General features: G+C 42.6%; 1 protein-coding gene and 1 long non-coding RNA gene across 2 annotated transcripts in view; one reads left to right on the top strand and one right to left on the bottom strand.

Annotated features, from left to right (window-relative positions):
• Positions 1 to 20,417, top strand: part of LOC138958968 (uncharacterized) — a 36,270-nt gene that overhangs the window by 6,371 nt on the left and 9,482 nt on the right. Inside the window, exons 4-6 of the mRNA XM_070330316.1 lie at positions 874 to 1,016; positions 5,917 to 6,092; positions 8,148 to 8,734. Of these exons, the coding sequence (XP_070186417.1) occupies positions 874 to 1,016; positions 5,917 to 6,092; positions 8,148 to 8,734 (906 nt within the window). The remainder of the gene's footprint in view (positions 1 to 873; positions 1,017 to 5,916; positions 6,093 to 8,147; positions 8,735 to 20,417) is intronic.
• LOC138958967 (uncharacterized) lies at positions 12,490 to 18,487 on the bottom strand. The gene is made up of 6 exons (XR_011453557.1): positions 17,502 to 18,487; positions 17,174 to 17,215; positions 16,561 to 16,639; positions 15,751 to 15,847; positions 15,015 to 15,061; positions 12,490 to 14,063 (listed from the first exon to the last, which is right to left on the bottom strand). It is a non-coding gene; the product is annotated as an uncharacterized lncRNA (long non-coding RNA).

Raw genomic sequence — 20,417 nt, 5'->3', positions numbered from 1 at the left:
ATTCGAAACTTTCAGCAATCTTTCATCTGAAACGTGTTCCCGGTAGCCAAATGAAGGGCCTTTAATGGCATATACCGTTTGAGTGAAATGACACGGCAATGAATGTTTTAGTTGGGATACGAAAATGGGTGCAATAATTTTTTTGCTCAGTTTCTATGTGTCCAAGGGGAGGGATGTTCGTATCCCACGTGCAGGTATGGGTAGATCTGAGATAGTAAGAACTGTTTCACAGGAAGGAGGATATCCCTAAGGTCGTTAAAGTCGCACACCCAGTCATTCCGATCTGTATACTATATATCCATGTAGTGTTTGTTTGTTTGTTTGCTTAACGCCGAGTCTACCACGAAGGGTGATATCAGGGCGGTGCTGCTTTGACATTTAACGTGCGCCACACACAAGACAGAAGTCGCAGCACAGGCTTCATGTCACACCCAGTCACATTATTCTGACACCGGACCAACCAGTCCTAGCACTAACCCCATAATGCCAGACGGCAGGCAGAGCAGCCACTAGATTGCCAATTTTAAAGTCTTAGGTATGACCCGGCCGGGGTTTGAACCCACGACCTCCCGCTCACTGGGCGGACGCCTTACCACTAGGCCACCGTGTTGCGGTCCATGTAGTGTTGCACACCCAGTCATTCCGGTCTGTATACTGTATATATCTATGTAGCGTTGCACACCCAGTCATTCCAGTCTGTATACTATATATATCCAAGTAGCGTTGCACACCCAGTCATTCATAACACGTACTTGTCTCCCCTATAGCAAAGTTGATTAAAAAATGTATTTTATTTGCACATTCAGTCCAAGACGAGGCAACTGTCTCAGCCTCAGCAACAACACAATTAGTCTCTGTTTATTTTCTGAACAGTTGGCCCGGATTTAGAAAACGAGAAGCTGACCCTGGAGGTGGACTACACTCCCTACCAGACGAAGACAGGTGTTTCCTACGCCACTCTCAGGTGTGGCCGCTTTCGTCACAGAGGTGTTCCTACTGTCCACCCCATGATTGAGGTATGTCATCTACGCCACTCTCAGGTGTGCTCGCTTTCATCACAGAGGTGTGCCAACTGTCCACCCCACGATTGAGGTATGTCATCTACACCACTCTCAGGTATGGCCGCTTTCGTCACAGAGGTGTGCCAACTGTCCACCCCACGATTGAGGTATGTCATCTACACCACTCTCAGGTATGGCCGCTTTCGTCACAGAGGTGTGCCAACTGTCCACCCCACGATTGAGGTATGTCATCTACACCCCTCTCAGGTATGGCCGCTTTCGCCACAGATCGAGGTGTGCCAACTGTCCACCCCACGATTGAGGTATGTCATCTACACCCCTCTCAGGTATGGCCGCTTTTGTCACAGAGGTGTGCCAACTGTCCACCCCACGATTGAAGTATGTCATCTACACCACTCTCAGGTATGGCAGCTTTCGTCACAGAGGTGTGCCTACTGTCTACCCCACGATTGAGGTATGTCATCTACACCACTCTCAGGTATGGCCGCTTTCGTCACAGAGGTGTGCCAACTGTCCACCCCACGATTGAGGTATGTCAACTACACCACTCTCAGGTATGGCCGCTTTCGTCACAGAGGTGTGCCAACTGTCCACCCCACGATTGAGGTATGTAATCTACACCCCTCTCAGGTATGGCCGCTTTCGTCACAGAGGTGTGCCAACTGTCCACCCCACGATTGAGGTATGTCATCTACACCCCTCTCAGGTATGGCCGCTTTCGTCACAGAGGTGTGCCAACTGTCCACCCCACGATTGAGGTATGTCATCTACACCACTATCAGGTATGGCCGCTTTCGCCACAGAGGTGTGCCTACTGTCCACCCCACGATTGAGGTATGTCATCTACACCACTCTCAGGTATGGCCCCTTTCGTCACAGAGGTGTGCCAACTGTCCACCCCACGATTGAGGTATGTCATCTACACCACTCTCAGGTATGGCCGCTTTCGTCACAGAGGTGTGCCAACTGTCCACCCCACGATTGAGGTATGTCATCTACACCCCTCTCAGGTATGGCCGCTTTCGCCACACATTGAGGTGTGCCAACTGTCCACCCCACGATTGAGGTATGTCATCTACACCCCTCTCAGGTATGGCCGCTTTCGTCACAGAGGTGTGCCAACTGTCCACCCCACGATTGAGGTATGTCATCTACACCACTCTCAGGTATGGCAGTTTTCGTCACAGAGGTGTGCCAACTGTCCACCCCACGATTGAGGTATGTCATCTACACCACTATCAGGTATGGCCGCTTTCGTCACAGAGGTGTGCCAACTGTCCACCCCACGATTGAGGTATGTCATCTACACCACTATCAGGTATGGCCGCTTTCGCCACAGAGGTGTGCCTACTGTCCACCCCACGATTGAGGTATGTCATCTACACCACTATCAGGTATGGCCGCTTTCGTCACAGAGGTGTGCCAACTGTCCACCCCACGATTGAGGTATGTCATCTACACCACTATCAGGTATGGCCGCTTTCGTCACAGAGGTGTGCCAACTGTCCACCCCACGATTGAGGTATGTCATCTACACCACTATCAGGTATGGCCGCTTTCGTCACAGAGGTGTGCCAACTGTCCACCCCACGATTGAGGTATGTCATTTACACCACTATATATCAGGTATGGCCGCTTTCGCCACAGAGGTGTGCCTACTGTCCACCCCACGATTGAGGTATGTCATCTACACCACTCTCAGGTATGGCCGCTTTCGTCACAGAGGTGTGCCTACTGTCTACCCCACGATTGAGGTATGTCATCTACACCACTCTCAGGTATGGCCGCTTTTTCCACAGAGGTGTGCCAACTGTCCACCCCACGATTCAATCAATCAATCAATCAATATGAGGCTTATATCGCGCATATTCCGTGGGTACAGTTCTAGGCGCTCTGCAATGATGCCGTGTGAGATGGAATTTTATATAAAGCCAGTAGATTGCAGCCATCTCGCCGCATATTTACCTTTCACGGCCTATTATTCCAAGCCACACGGGTATAGGTAGACAATTATTAACTGTGCCTAAGCAATTTTGCCAGGAAAGACCCTTTTGTCAATCGTGGGATCTTTTACGTGCACACCCAATGTAGTGTACACGGGGGGAGGGTTCGGACACCGAAGAGAGTCTGCACACAATGTTGACTCTGTGAAATAAATTTCCGCCGAGCCTGGGATCGAACTCACGCTGACAGCGGCCAACTGAATACAAATCCAGCGCACTACCAACTGAGCTATATCCCCGCCCCGATTGAGGTATGTAATCTACACCACTCTCAGGTATGGCCGCTTTCGTCACAGAGATGTGCCAACTGTCCACCCCACGATTGAGGTATGTCATCTACACCACTATCAGGTATGGCCGCTTTCGTCACAGAGGTGTGCCAACTGTCCACCCCACGATTGAGGTAATTAATAGAATTTGTAACAGTTTTTCATAATTTTTATTTTTATTTTATTTTTTTATTTACTATATTAGCATATATCATGAATGTATTCATTGTATTTATTGTTCAAAATGCCCCCATGGGTTATGGACTAATAACACTTGAACTTGGTATGTCATCTACACCACTCTCAGGTATGGCCGCTTTCGTGACAGGTTTGTCAACTGTCTCAGGTCTGGCTAGGTTTTAACGTGTCATAAGACCATCCTTTCGCTTGGTCACATACCAAACATGAACAGCCTTGGTGTTCTCTACACAAAGTGGGAGATTATTGATAAATCAATATTTTTTTAATGAAAAACAAGGGGCACCTCGAGAAGGTGCTGCTGTGAACACAATTGCGTAGGAGCGCCCATTGTAGGGGACCTGGTGTCTGGCTTGCCGGGTAGAGGACCAGCGGCAATCACTGCACCTGGAAAAGGAGAGGCTATAGGTTGCACATCTAGTTCCTTTAGCGAGCTTGACGTCCTGCCACAGGCCTTCATCCTCCCCCCCCCCCCCACCCCCGCCTGCAGCTGTAGACACCCTTGCTTGTATACAGCGCAGACACAGAGACTGGTTTGACGAGAATGATCCAGAACTCCTTGAGCTCCTCGAGCTCCCCCACAAGAGACGCCAAGAATACCTCGCAGGCAAAATCTGCACCAAGAGAAAAGTCTCATACGAGTATATAATGCTTATATTCTAGCATAATATATATATAGTGTATATGCTAGCATATAATGCTTGCTCATCCAAAGCCAGCCACGCTGTGCGGGCCACCTGTCCCGCATGGAAGATAACAGAATCCCCAAGATGTTAATCTACATTCAGTTCAGAGAAGGCCACCGGGAATCAGGAAGACCCTGCAAACGATTCAAAGACAGCTTGAAGGAAAACCTAAAAGCCTGTGAGCTTGACATCGCAAAATGGGAAGCTCAGTCCCAGGACACGCCCCTTTGGAGACGTCTTTGAAAAAAAGGACCGAAGACCTTTGAAGCAAAAATAGTAGCGAAAAGCCCAGAAAAGAACAAGTCGCGTAAGGCGAAAATACAACATTTAGTCAAGTAGCTGTCGAACTCACGTACAGAATGAAACTGAACGCAATGCAACGCAGCAAGACCGTATACTCGTAGCATCGTCAGTCCACCGCTCATGGCAAAGGCAGTGAAATTGACAAGAAGAGCGGGGTAGTAGTTGCGCTGAGAAGGATAGCACGCTTTACTGTACCTCTCTTCGTTTTAACTTTCTGAGCGTGTTTTTAATCCAAACATATCATATCTATATGTTTTTGGAATCAGAAACCGACAAGGAATAAGATGAACGTGTTTTGAAATTGATTTCGACAATTTAATTTTGATAATAATTTTTATATTTTTAATTTTCAGAGCTTGTTTTTAATCCAAATATAACATATTTATATGTTTTTAGAATCAGAAAATGATGAAGAATAAGATGAACGTAAATTTGGATCGTTTTATAAAAGGTTTTTTTTTTTTTTTTACAATTTTAAGATTTTTAATGACCAAAGTCATTAATTAATTGTTAAGCCACCAAGCTGAAATGCAATACCGAAGTCCGGCCTTCGTCGAAGATTGCTTGGCCAAACTTTCAATCAATTGAAAAATGGGGGTGTGACAGTGCCGCCTCAACTTTTACAAAAAGCCGGATATGACGTCATCAAAGGTTTTTATCGAAAAAAAGAAAAAAAAGTTCGGGGATATCATTCCCAGGAACTCTCATGTAAAATTTCATAAAGATCGGTCCAGTAGTTTGGTCTCAAATCGCTCTACACGCACGCACGCACGCACACACGCACACACACACACACACACACACACACACACACACACACACACACACACACACACACATACACCACGACCCTCGTTTCGATTCCCCCTCTATGTTAAAACATTTAGTCAAAACTTGACTAAATGTAAAAAACAAAGTAAACAGAGAAAAGCTGGTACCGATGATACACACCCTTGCGGCATAATTGCATACTATGCCGGAGACGCTGTGCCCCCAGGGTTGGCTTCCATTCGCACATGCGGACGCATTTGAGAAACTGAGCTGTTCTTGCCACTTAACCGTCGTACTGACGGGAGACTCCAGACAGACAGACAGACAATTTTTTAAATACATGTACGACCAGTGGATTTTTAATTCGTAACACAAAATACCCGTTTACACAGTTGGCACCCAGGCAGTTCAATTTTGGTATGTGACCAAGGGGAGGGAAGGTCTTATCGCATGTCAAAGCCTGGCCAAATATGAGATGGTGAGCCGAGATGAGTGCCTTTCAGTTATTGTTCATTTAAATATTTGCTTGGTTAAAAGGGACATCCCTTCCCGTGTAAACGATTCCTCTCACAATCTCAGATCTGGACAGGCTGATACGTGGGATAAAACCGTCTCTCCTATGACTATGCTTTTAACCGATGTGACGATGTGTGTGCTTCGCCAGACGCCTGACGGACAGTCCGTGTCGATTGCTGCCCACAATGACCACGAGTACATCTACCCGCTAGATCCAGACAGTACCACGGTAGGACGATATCGCTGCCAGCTGCCAGCGAAAAACGTGTGTCAGGACGCCGATCTCCGGTCCAATGTCGTCGACGTTAAAGCCAACGATATCAGGTCAATATTGGTTGTCTGACCGTCCGTCCGTCCGTTTGTCTGTCATCCTCCATTTCAATTGTCACAATGCAGGCCGACGATATCCGGTCAATACTGGTTCTGTTTGTCTGTCTGTCTCTCTGTCTGGCACCCTCCATTCCGACACCGTCACTATGCAGGGCGATGATGTCAGGTCCATTTATTGTCTGTCTGTCTGTCTGTCTGTCTGGCACCCTTTATTCCGATACCGTCACTATGCAGGCCGACGATATCAGGTCCATTTATTGTCTGTCTGTCTGTCTGTCTGTCTGTCTGTCTGCCTATCTGCCTGTCTGTCTGTCTGCCTGTCTGTCTGTCAGTCTGTCTGTTTGCCTGTCTGCCTATCTGTATGCCTGTCTGTCTGTCTGTCTGTCTGTCTGTCTGTCTGCATATCTGTCTGTATGCTTGCCTGTCTGTCTGTCAGTCTGTCTGCCTGCCTGCCGGTCTGTCTGTCTGTCTGTCTGTCTGTCAGTCTGTTTGCCCGTCTGTCTGTCTGTTTGCCCGTCTGTCTGTCTGTTTGTCTGTCTGCCTGCCTGTCTGTCTGTTTGCCTGTCTGTCTGTCTGTGTGTCAGTCTGTCTGCCTGTCTGTTTGTCTGTCTGTCTGTTTGCCTGTCTGTCACCCTTCAGTTAAACCCCCCCACCCTACGATCGACGCCTTTCGGTCCATATTCGTTGTGTCAGTGCAGTCTGTCTGTCTGTCTGTCAGTCTGTCTGTTACTTTTATCCCAAGCACTTTGAAGTCACTTAAAAGCTTGAAAATAAAAACCCAACCCAGGTAATATCCACTTCGAACAAATGTCTTGATAATCTAGATCTGTATCATTTCCCCAGATAAGTATTGTTGAAAATAATAGTGCGCTAAGAGATTTATTACAGCAATTGAAGAAATTGAACTATTGAACTGGGCGCGTAACGCTCGGTTTAATAATAATTTTCGAGATTTGCTCTATAAATCTCTTAGCACACATTGATTTTTGATGGCCGCAGGAGCGGTCATCTATTGCAATGCACCCGGAGAGGTGACATGTCTCGTTTTGTTACCGTTCTCTCTCTCTCATCCGACTCCTGGCACACAGGTCAAAGCAGAGGTTAACTTGAGTGCACGTGTACCTAGCAGGAGGGGGGTGATTCGGGTCAGAAGTGGGGTAAAGCACTTTGGTCTTCAGTCTTTGGGTTATAGCTTTCAGTGGAGAAGATGCCAACATGAAATTGCACTATGCTCTCCTATTTATTGTCCTTGTCTATCGGACACGAAGAAGGGAAGCTACAATCGCCCCAGGCCATATACTCTTTGTTTCCTGAGCCTGGACCATTGAGACGGTTACCTCATAGATCTGTTCATTCTTCAGTTTGTCGGGGGGGGGGGGGGGTTTACAGATGGGGGTCCAGGGGGCGAAGCCCCTTGGTGGGGGTTCAGGGGGCGAAGCCTCCTTGGTGGGGGTTGCAAGGGGGCGAAGCCCCTTTGAAGCTGAACGTTTTTTGATGTTTCTGGAGGGAAAGGAAGCCTCTCCTTGAACGAAAAAGGTAAATTCGACAGTTAGGCAAATTAGGCAATGCACCCCCCCCTCCCTCCCCCACCAAAAAAATAATGCGTTTGAGAGTTACATGCTTAAGCCAGGGGGAGGGGGTTGTGCAACCCCTATAACCCCCCCCCCCCCCCCCCACTAGTCCGGCCCTGAACTTCCTAACGGATTATTAATGAAATTTGATGTACATTTTGTTGAGGGCATTTGCTTCAGCTTGTGCCGGTTTTTTTGCCCGTTTGCCACAGTCTTAAATCTTAATCTTTGTTAGATAAACTTCCGTTCCGTTCAGTTCAATTTCGTTCAGTTCTGTTCCGGTCTGTCAGTTATAATGGGTTAAGTCTGTATGTCTGTCGGATATCCTCAAGGTCCGTATTGCTTGTCCGATTGTCTGACTGTCTGTCTGTCTGTCTGTTGTTTGTTCTAATGTTGTTATTGTTGTATTTTTGTGTGGTGATGGTGATAGTGCTTCTGGAATGGACCCTTCATCTTTTTTTTTTTTTTAACCCAACAGGTTAAACAAGCTTGAGCATCTACTGAGCCAACTGCAGCAAGAACACGACCACGACAAGCAGACCCTGCAAAACACGTTGAAACAGACCAAGCAAGAACAGGACCAGACCAAGCAGACCCTGCAAAACACCCAGCAAGGGTTGAAGCAGACCAAGCAAGAGTTGAAACAGACCAAGCAAGAACAGGACCAGACCAAGCAGACCCTGCAAAACACCCAGCAAGGGTTGAAGCAGACCAAGCAAGAGTTGAAGCAGGCCAAGCAAGAACAGGACCAGACCAAGCAGACCCTGCAAAACACCCAGCAAGGGTTGAAGCAGACCAAACAAGAGTTGAACCAGGCCAAGCAAGAACAGGACCAGACCAAGCAGACCCTGCAAAACACCCAGCAAGGGTTGAAGCAGACCAAACAAGAGTTGAACCAGGCCAAGCAAGAACAGGACCAGACCAAGCAGACCCTGCAAAACACCCAGCAAGGGTTGAAGCAGACCAAGCAAGAGTTGAACCAGGCCAAGCAAGAACAGGACCAGACCAAGCAAGAGCTGGAACAAACCAAGAAGACACTGGAAGGCGTGAAGCGTGATGTACAGCGTAAGTATCTGGCCTCCGTGTCTTCTGAAAGACACAGCGTGATGTTACGCGTAGTATCTGGCCTCCCTGTCATCTGAAAGACACAGCGTGATGTAAAGCGTAAGTATCTGGCCTCCCTGTCTTGTGAAAGACACAGCGTGATGTAAAGCGTAAGTATCTGGCCTCCCTGTCTTGTGAAAGACACAGCGTGATGTAAAGCGTAAGTATCTGGCCTCCCTGTCTTGTGAAAGACACAGCGTGATGTAAAGCGTAAGTATCTGGCCTCCCTGTCTTGTGAAAGACACAACGAGATGTAAAGCGTAAGTATCTGGCCTCCCTGTCTTGTGAAAGACACAACGAGATGTAAAGCGTAAGTATCTGGCCTCCCTGTCTTGTGGAAGACACAGCGTGATGTACAACGTAAGTACTTCGCCTCCCTGTCTTCTGAAAGACACGAGATGTAAAGCGTCCCTGTTTTCTGAAAGACACAGCCCTTCCTCTGAATACAGTATAATCGGCAAAGTACATCGCTCCAAATATTAACATCATGACTGCTTCTTGTGCCGAATAAGACTTCTTCGGATGAAGTAATTCAACCGATTGCTAATAGTGGAGGGTTGTTTGTTCATGCCAGTAGTAAACCACCTAAATATAGAGATAACAGTTTCAAATTTTGGCTACTGTTTCTTGACATAATGGAGATACTGTAGACACAAACAGAATTTCAAAAACATAATTAATAGCTGCAAAAAAAACAAAAACAAAAATGTAGCCAAAACCGAAATGTCGTTTATTACCCGCATGGCCGTAATGATACAGGCCAAACTAATTATAGGAGAGTATGGCATTTTGCCAAGTTGTTCTGGACATAAGTCATCATGGTTGGAACCTCTAACAATGTGATAATCATTATTGAGGACATTTAGACAATTTTTACTTTTCGAGAATTTTTTGTGTCGATAATTACTACTTAAACAAAATTCCCATTTGAGTTCTGCTCCATTTTCTTTCAATGTTAGAGGTTCCAACCATGGGCATCCATACCAAAATCAACTGTGGAAAATGGCAACACTCTATCTTTCATACTTTTTTTTTTAATCATTACATTAGTGACGAAAATGTGTTGATTTTGCGATTTCGTTGGCCAGATACCCCCTTTTTAAACCCGTATATCTCGAAAGATATTATATTTAGATGCAAAATTCCAACGGATTCGTAAATTTCAGCCAATTGTACCTTAGAATAATACAAACTCAACTTTGAATGAAAATAAGTGATTTTTTGTAAAAGTTCAGCTAGTACTGGGCCCTTAAAGGCACAGTAAGCCTCCCGTAAACCATGACAGATACGGTCAGGCTTTTACACACAGTACAAACACCCTTTCATTTAAACACTCACCGATTGAGAACATCCTAGGTGCCCTCCGTAAAAAGCGAACAATTTTCAAAGAATTTATTTTTGCGTGGTTTATCTTACCCCTGAGCCATCGTGAACCCGTGTGATCCAGTTTCCCTTTTTCACAATGTAGTCGCCAGTTAGTCATTTGAATGCTACTCGATGTGAGCTTATCTACAATAGCACGTTTTAACAATTTTCAAAGAATTTATTTTTGCGTGGTTTATCTTACCCCTGAGCCATCGTGAACCCGTGTGATCCAGTTTCCCTTTTTCACAATGTAGTCGCCAGTTAGTCATTTGAATGCTACTCGATGTGAGCTTATCTACAATAGCACGTTTTTATGCACGAAACAAACGGCTGTGGTTCACAAGAACTCTAGCGATGGCTTTTGACTGCAGAGAGGAACGGCGATATGCATAAACCGTCGTCTGCTACGACCCTTGCGTGATCCTGCTTCCGGGCTTTTCAGTCTTTTTTTCAAACTTTCAAAACTTCGAATTGTACTGATCTTGTCTTGATGAAAAAAGAATTATTTTATGATTAAAGAATGTTTGTGTAACAAGCTGTCAATTTATTATTTAGATTTTAAAAGTTAGGTCTAGCGCAAAAACGCACCACGGTCCAAGGGAAGTAACTCATTTTTGACAATCTGCAAAATTAATTCTTTACAAATTGCTCGCTCTTTACGTAGGGCACCTAGGATGTTCCCGTTTGGTGAGCGTTCAAATGGAAGGGTGTTTGTACTGTGTGTAAAAGCCTGACAGTATCTGTGATGGTTTACGGGAGGCTTACTGTCCGGGCGTGATTTCCGGTAAGTTGAATATTCACAACGTCCAGCACCAAAACGAGGCGCCCATGTTGTACAGCACCAAGTCCACGAAAATAAATTCTTTGAACATTTCTCACGCTCGACAGAAAGCAGCCAGGATGTTCCCGTTCGGTGAGCGTTCAAATGGAAGTATGCTTGTACTGTATGTAGACGCTCGGGGAGCTCTGTGATGGTTTACGGGAGGCTTACTGTGCCTTTAAGAGAATACATGAGAAACAAATTCCATGCTCCACATGCAGAAAACACCGAGAATATTGATTTTGGATATATGTGTTCAACTTCAAGTGGAAGGAAGATCTTATACCTTGTTAATACCTAACCAGATCTGAGATGGTGAATCCAAAATGTTTACACGCGCTGGACTGTTACTTTCAAGATACCTTTCAAGATACCTCCCTTTTCATGTACACCACGTTGCAAATCAGCATCGACCTTTCCATCCATTTCCATCCGGGCACTAAGACACATACCACACATCTTCCTATTCACGACTTTCCGACCTTGACATTGTAGTGGGGGTCAAGTGGGCGTCGGCATCATTGTCCAATCAGAAATAGGGATGCGCTTCCGCTTCCTGTCCCGCCCAGTCTGCGCAAAAGAAATGGCGCAAAACTGTTTGCGCGGAAAAAGGTGATGAAAAAAAAGAACATAACCTGGTTTGATAACCAAATGATTGCGACCTTGCATTCTAGCATCATTTAATGTGGAACAACGACACATCTGATAAACAAATAGCCAGTTTATTACCAACATGAGAAACTAGGGTTTAGAATCGAAGCGGTAAACCCGGACGCTGTTTGTACACGTAAATCCGGAGAAGCTATCGAAGTAGGTGTCATGTCGTTTCACTCCGAGTGTGCCAGCACCGGCCCTCTACCCGCCAAACCCCAACTAGGCAGGGAAAGTGGTTCGACCTTGCATGACTGCAGGGCAAGTTCGATTTTGCTAGCTAAAATTGCTGCTAGTGCTGCCTTGTCTAGATCTGGAACTTTTTCAATTGGATTTTTTTCTCTATTATACTGGAATAAGTGGGTGCTTTTCTAGATCTAAGCATCGACCGAATTAGATAAAGATGTTCCTTGCATTGCATTCTCCTAAATCTGTTATTCTAACCAGTTTGTTTAAGAATATAATTGTTCGATAAGCTTACAAGATTTTTTCTTTTTTAAGTAAGTGGTTTCACACGTACAACATGAGACCCACATGCACTAGACAATGGAAGTTGAGGTACGGTCCTCGTTCAATACCACAAATGCCAGTATTATATTTCACTGAGACTCCTTTTGGAGGAATGTGTGGGGTTTGGGTGTTGAACTTGAAGTGGCAGATTGTTTGCACAGGTATGAATGTTCGTACGTTCGAACGTGCACACATGTATGCAGGTAATTGTTTGTCAAGCAGGAACATGCAACATTTTGTTGACCGTATGTGAGTGCGTGTGTAATAAAACCAACGACAAACAATACAAAAAGCTCCAGCTCTGCTTCTTCACCAGTCACAGACGCATTGCGTTGTTCAGCTTTCCAGAAATATATTAACTCAGTCAGAATCCGCTTCATGAATATTTTATTTCAGGAAAAAGTCAATCGAATCTACACAAAAAAAGGTTATTGCGTTGTTCTGTCTTTGAGACTGTATCACGTAATATTGAGCTACTAGAAGAAACATGTCTGTGGCATAGTTTGACCCAACAGATAGAGAAGTCAACAGAGGCATTCTGCCGTCAGCAGCTTTATTGCTGTTTTGAATTTGATCTTGCAATATTTTATTACATAATTTTGCAACACACAAAGAAATCGTAATTGAATATTTTACGCAAAATTGAATAATTCGCAAACATGTTTGTATGAACAAATATTATTTTAAGAAAATATGAGTGTGAGGATGGACGTATTTTGAGTGAAGTAGCAGAAATTCTTTTTAAGTTCTTTAGCTACATGCACACGTTCTGTTAATTACGTTCTTAGCAGGGAGATCCAGATTAATAATACTGCTGTGACAGGTTGTGGTTTCCATACACACTTTGAATACAGGAAAACAAAAACAAAAACCAAAACACAGTTAAAAAAAAATGTGCACATAGGATTAAAATATTAAAATGTACAGAATAAAAGCAACATATGTACAAAAACAAATCTCGTGGTTCTCTTGTCAAACCCACTGTAGTAAGCACAGAATAGGAGAGAAGATTTTGGAGAAGGTGGCTTAACCTACTGAAGTAAATGATCAAGAGGATTCTAAGCATCCAGTGCTAAAGCTCTCAAATCACAAGACATACACACTTGTTGTGGCTATCCGAACTGTTGATTTAAAACAAAAACATACCTACAAATTGTAAACATCTATTACAAAATTATATATATTGTATGGATCTGTCTAAGTTGTAAAATATACTGTACAGAACATTTTAAATAATCTGCACAAATCTCGTGGTTCTCTTGTCAAGTAGTAAGCACAGAAAAAAAACCAAAAACCCTGTGTTTTGTCTTGTAAATTATACTTTACTAAATGTGTACAGTATTCTAAGAAAAGAAAAAATTCTTCCTTTTTATCATATCAATTGCCTCCCTTGAATTTTATTTGTAAAATAATTCTGAGAAAAAAAGCTTTCTACTTAAAAGCAGTGCAATCAAGAAAATGGGTACAACCTGTGTGTATACCTTTATTCCTTATTCTTTTTATTTAATTGAGGATGTCACTACGCAGTTTTACTGATTTAAAAAAAAATTCGCTTCAAATTATCTCCCTTGAACAAACACTTCTTTTTACAATTAAATTTTGTTTACAGGAAGAGGTAGTTTTAAGGGTATATACAAGAAAACAATATTGCAACCTTAGATGTATTTACATTTGGACTAATTCCATTTAAAAAAAAATTCAAACTATAAATGATAAATCAAAATAAAACAGATTTTGGGGCTGTGCACAAGCTAATAGGATAAAACACGAAAGTCGTACCCAAGAATCGTCAAATACTTTTGCTAACAGCTATACTTAAACATAAGAAAATAAGATCTGCATCTCTTGTTATGAAGATGATGGCACTGGTCCACCGAAGTGCATGCCATATATGCTTTACTGTGCGCTCTCCCTCTCAATGGTCTTTCTCTGGCTGACTCGATTCTGAGGAGATAAAAGAAAAACACATTCAGTACAAGCTGTAAAAAATAACAACAAAACTAGTATTACTTAAAGTAGCTGCTGGTTTCTGAGTATTTGATTGAAGGCCCAATCCGACTTGTAAGAAGTTTGCCCGACTGTCGCAGATTTGGTCAGGTAATTGCATGGAGTAAAATCATGCCTCAATTTGGTAACATACAAACTGCAATATTCTAAGGCTGTGAGTGTGAGAATACATTGGCGCCACTTTTTAAAAACTTTCTTTTTGTGTGCGCGCATGTTTTAGTGCCAAAAATGAATAGGCCGAGTGCTCTCTCTGCAAAACTTGTGTGAAGCTTCAAAGCTCTATCAATGGTTTGAAAGAAAAAACATACTTTTCCATTTTGACGTTCTTGTTCCCTTCCCTGTGAAATTTACTGTCCGTAGGTTACCGGATTTTGTTAATGTCCGTGAAAACCTCAACTATTTATTGCTGAGTGCCTAGTGATAGCTATTCCCCTCAACGACCTAGCACTGCTGAATCCTGATTCTTCCCATTGTTTGATTCTGTAATGAAATTGTGTAGTTGGTAGTTATGTGAGCTTCTTCTTGGGGGGGGGGGGGGGGTGGGGTGGGGGGGGGGGGGTTATTAAACCATCATATCACAAAGTAAGACTTCATTGTAATGTGCAGATATTTGTTCAGGTGCCCACCATTTTCTATGTGAAAACATGTTGTAAACTAACATGAACCCAACCATAAAATGTGATGTAGGTGAGTAGCCCATCTAGAAAAAAGAACCTGTTCTAATTCGGAATTAGAACAGGTTCGTTTTTCTAGATGGGCTACTCACCTACATCACGTTTCATGGTTGGGTTCATGTTAGTTAGCAACATGTTTTCAAATTCTCATCAGGCAATCACGGCTGACACTAAACACAGAACAGGTGGGAAAGACATAATTCAATTTACTCACCTTCCTTGCATTGTGAGACTGGCCATATGAATCTGCTGAAGTAGTTCCTGCACATATTTAATCAAATATTCATCTTAATAACGTGTTAATATCGCTTGTTCTAGCAAATCAGACTTGACAGTTTTCTGAAGGCTTGCACAACTTAAGAGCTTGCCTGTCCCCAATCGTCCTTTGTCGCTGCCCTACACGCCACCAGGCGTGAAAAGCACTGAAGTGAAGTGAACTGTCCCCAATGATTACAATAAGAAACAACATCTAGTATGCAAGTATTTTCAGGGTATAAAGGTTTTAATATGATGTCGGTTCTTCTGGGGGCATGGAGAAACACCTTACACAAAGTAGAACATACACAACAAATTCCAAACAATTGAGGTCACACCATAGTTTTACTCACAAACAAACAACAGCAATACAATAAACAGTCTGCAAACGCCTACATGTTGTCTACACTAGGTATAAAGAAACAAAGAAGCACACGAAGACGGACTTTGTCAAGTAGACCATTATAGCGAATGAGCAACAGCTGATGATCCAGACCACCAAATTGACATGATTTCCCCTTATTCAGTTTGTGATTGTAGTCATATTGACGATGCATGACTTCAATTTTTCTAAGTAAGTCTCTTGGTGCGTTTACGGATACATTCATTGTCACAATTACGACATGCTAATGTCTAACCTGGGTAAACTTTAATTCATGACTTTTTTTTAACTGGCATAGACATTATGAGCATACCAGAATTATTTTCCTGTTAGACTGTCTTCTTCTTTTTCTCCTTCTGCGTTCGATATTCATGGCTGTCATATCGTCAGGTCAGTGGCTGCCATGAAGTCTGCATAAACCAATTAAATAAATAATTAAGGAAAAAAACACCCTTACATCATAATAAATCAGAACCATCAAAACCACCCCCCACCCATCCAATAAAACCTGCATACAAAAACACTTCAAAATAAAAAAAATGAAAACATTTAATTCCACTTCAAAAATATAAAAGTTGTTATGCTTTATTTTCATTATCTCTTTACACACACAAAAATTGCTGTGCAAATCTTTTTAAAAACATCAATGCCCGAGACACCAGTAACCTGTTTATGTTGTTGACCTTGTAGCTTTTCAGTTTAAGAGGCTGTTCAAAAAACCGTTTCCCTGGAATCTGCACTATGATAACCATGAATAATACCGTAGGGAAAATATTACATCACCAAGACCTAAAAAATAACACCAACCGACACTCCTCACCCTTATTTCACCCACTATGCCAACCCAAAGACTGAAAAATAATAATCAAATACAGAATGAACAAAAATGCTTGATTTCATTTCTTCAATGATAAGTTGAAAATCTTCATTCTTCATAATAATGTTATTGGCATAATATGTAATTGCCACAATTTACAGAGTTTTATGAAAAATTCTTCATAATAATGTTATTGGCATAATGTGTAATTGCCACAATTTACAGAGTTTTATGGAAAAATGATGCGATAAAAATCAAAGGGAAAACATTTGTTCATAATTGTTTGTATACTGATACCTTATTTACCTTGTGGCTTGTGTGCCCCAGGTTTAGGAGCTGCTCAAACGTCCATTGCTCCTCAGTCTGCAAGAAATTAAGCGATGGCCTGAAGGAGAATGGAAAAAAATCCTTTGTCAGCACCCTGTGTATGTGTGTGGGTGGGAATGTTAGATAAATAGGCAGGGGGGGTGTGTGTGTGGGTGTGTGCAATAGCTACCACGCCTAATGCAGTCTGCAAAACAAGTGCAACACTTCTACAGAGCTTTTATGGTACAAAGCTTCAAATAAGAAACACATTACAATCAAATGAAAGCTGAGCCTGTCATTGCAAAATAAGAAGGAATATACAACAATCCAGTGGCATGTAAAATATTGTTCCTTCAGAAAGATGGCTCTGACAGCAGAAACAATTTAACTTGAAGTTTGAGTCCAAAATTATTTCTCTACATTAGCGAACGTAGGCTACTTGCAGTTATACCCCTCACACATGACATATTCACAGATTGAATAACAGTTTGTTCCCAATGTTGCTTCCGTGTATCGGTTAGATCCATCTCGGTTAGATCCATCTGCAGAGTACGGATTGTCATCCGTTTAAAAAGGAAAAACAATCAGAACTTGTCATCAGTGATCAACCTACCTTGCAAGAGTGGGGTGAAACACTCACTTCCTGCCAACATGTCTGCAAAAAAAGGAAACAATGCCAATGAAAGCTTAAAATGATTCTTTTGTTCAATATGTGTACACGTGCTTCATTTCTGGGGTGAAAGTGTAAAATATATCGATGGATTGATAGAACAATATAGCCTCAAGTTCACCGCACCAAAAAAACCTTATCAATCAACATTGTCATCACTCGATCAGCTATTCCATCTCTTTCATGTGTGTGTGTGTGATGGTGTGAGCGTGTGTGTGTTTGTGTACGTGTGTGTGTGTTTGTGAACAAGCTTTGAAAAACGTATGTTTACCTTGCTCTAGATCTACTGATTTTCGTAGGCGAAGACTTCTCTGCCGTGAGGGCGGCTTCGTTTCCCTGGCAGAATTCAACATCTTGTACAGATCTGCCGGTGATTTTCATTTCCTCCGCTTCGTGAGTCACTTGATCCACAGATTTAACGAACATTGAATGTTCTTTTAGTTCTTGTGACGGAAGTACAATCAAGGAATTAAGTGGGCATTCCGAAGTCCTCTGCTGGCTTCATGTCCACAAAGTAAATCGCACAAACTTGCAGGGTTTGGGGGGTAGTTTATTACTTTCAGTGAAGAAGAACAGCTAGTCGTCGCTGCCCGTTCAGCATTCTTCGCGCGACTTTTGCAGAGGAAGGCATATGCAGGTTTTTTTTCCTGCTGAATGTTGCCAGGGTGCACAAACTGAGAAAGCATTCCCGATTTTCCACAATGTTCTACTTCTTTAGAGTCTTTTGCACAACATGATTTATAACTGCCAGTGTACGTCTAATTCATGATGCCTACCTGACAGCTGGGTCAAAAGTTACGTTCGAGAAAATACTCGAACTAAGTTCCAAACAACTCGAAGAGCAGACATGTAACATGTGGGATTTTGGCAAGCGGAAACGACGTAGATCTAATGTCATTCAAGGGTGTGGGAATGTCAAGGCCAGTTTTTGACTGGTTTTGAACTGAAGTTGGGCTCCGAATGGAAATAAACACTTCCTCCAGCTGCGCGACCCATTGATAACAACAGTTGGAACTGGTAGGAAGATGAACAGGTCTTGTGAACTGGCTACACACTGTTACGGTTCAAGTTTAAGTTCAAAGTAAACACTCAACTGAGGTGGCAGGTAATGGCGGACTTGACTTCCTTCATAACCAAATATCACTCTTCTGACAAAAAAACGCAAATGCTATGTTAAACCGGAAAATACGTAAACCGGAAAAGGAAGCGCATCAAAACCAAAATGGCAGCCCCCATGAAATTCGAAAGGTCACGGAAACAAGTCGTGAATACACCCAGGCTGATGTCCGTGCAGAGTAACATGTATGAATTTACATTCAGTCAAGTTAAGACTAAAGGTTTTAAGTAACGTAGACTGGGTTACTACTGGGTAGATGAGGTTACGGTGTGTGTGTGTGTGTGTGTGTGTGTGTGTGCGCGCGCGCGCGCGCACAGTCATTCATAGAAAAAAGAACTGACAGATGTTTGTGAAACTTTGTGTGTGAATTCCTGCAGATATTATCCCCAGATGTGTTTTTAATTTTTTTATATTTTTATATATATATACTTTTTTTTAATAGATATATTGATGACGTCATATCCGGCTTTTTTATTTTACAAAAGTTGAGGCCGCACTGTGGTGACATTCCTTTTTCACTCAAATTGATCGAAATTTTGGTCAAGGAATCCTCGTCTCAGTCCGGACTGATGAACATTAATTAACAAATTTGTTAATTAAAGTTGTCATTAACATCAAATTTGTTCTAACATATTTTCAAATGGTTGCATTGTAATTCGTATTAGTCTCTCAATCCAAAATATATAGATAAGTATGTTAACTTTGAAAATGTGCTAACAATTAAAATAAATGGTTTTGGGTTCTTCTCTGTAGTTAGCTACCACAGAGGCATACTGAACTTCTTCGCTTCACGCCGCTAGCGCGCCAGTTTCTCTCTGACCGGATGCGGCATTACTCCGCGGAATCTATCAAAACAGGAATACAGAGCTATCTCCCAACCGAGACGAAAGTGATTGCAGATTGGCCGACTTTGACAGTGATCTCCGTTATGTTCTTCACAGTTATGACAAGAAAATTGGTTGATTAAAATCAACATGGCCGAAGCAGGCACACATGCATGTGCAGATACTTTGCAAAAATATGAATTGAAAACCTGCATAATTATGTGGTAATTTTTTTTCTTCTGGCAGCATTCCTTGGTTGGTACGGGAACGGGACAAAGAAGGGTTGTGTGGAATGGGGATATAACTTTTGACACCGACAAACTGAAGAATGAACAGATCTACAGGGCCGGACTACCAGGGGGGTTACGGGGGTTGCGCAACCACCCCCCCCCCCGCCCTCCCCCTAGCCTAAACATGTACCGATCACTTATTTAATTTTTTTTATTATTGTTTATTTTATGCCGTTTCATGCAAGGAGCGGCCATTTTCCTATCTCAGAATATGACATACACATCCCCACCAAGGGGACCCCCCTGGACCACCACTGGCAACCCCCCCCCCCCTCCTATTTGCCTAGTCCGGCCCTAAATCCATGAGGTAACCGTCTCAATGGTCCAGGCTCAGAAAACAAAGAGTATATATGGCCTGGGGCGATTGTAGCTTCCCTTCTTCGTTTCCGATAGACAAGGACAACAAGAAATTTGGTTAATTAAAATCAACAGGGGTCGAAGCCGTGTTGTAATAAAAGAAGCAGCAATGTACAAATAAACTTGGCCAAAAAATTATTGCAACAACTTTCGCACGCTAACAAAAGCGGTAAAACGCAATCCATTTTAGTTCAACTTTATATGCTGGAAAAGGTAATTTTTTTTAAAATTCTATTTTATTCGTAAACAGACACATGATAATATAACAACATCATTCAGAAGGAGCACAACAAGTTTAAAACTTATGATAAGTGCTCACATAAATATGCCTGAAATTTCATGGCGGAATATGATCAATGCGACACATGTTTTTGAAAAAAGAGAGAAAAAAAAAGGAGAAAAACAACAAGGAAAACTTAGTTTGAATTATCGAACACAATCTGTGTCAATACCGAAAACGAAAACAAATACAAAACGAGAACGAAAGACACAACAAAATATAAAAAAGTAGATGGGCCCCAAGTAATATATTTAAAAAAAACCTAAAAAAACATCGAACTAAGGTGTCCCAAAGCGGTTTGATTTCTCAATATAGCTTT

Source organism: Littorina saxatilis, linkage group LG2 (assembly GCF_037325665.1).
Source record: "Littorina saxatilis isolate snail1 linkage group LG2, US_GU_Lsax_2.0, whole genome shotgun sequence".
Classification (NCBI taxonomy): Eukaryota; Metazoa; Mollusca; class Gastropoda; order Littorinimorpha; family Littorinidae; genus Littorina; species Littorina saxatilis.
The sequence above is the reverse complement of the archived record's forward strand: the minus strand, read 5'-3'. Positions and strand labels throughout refer to the sequence as shown.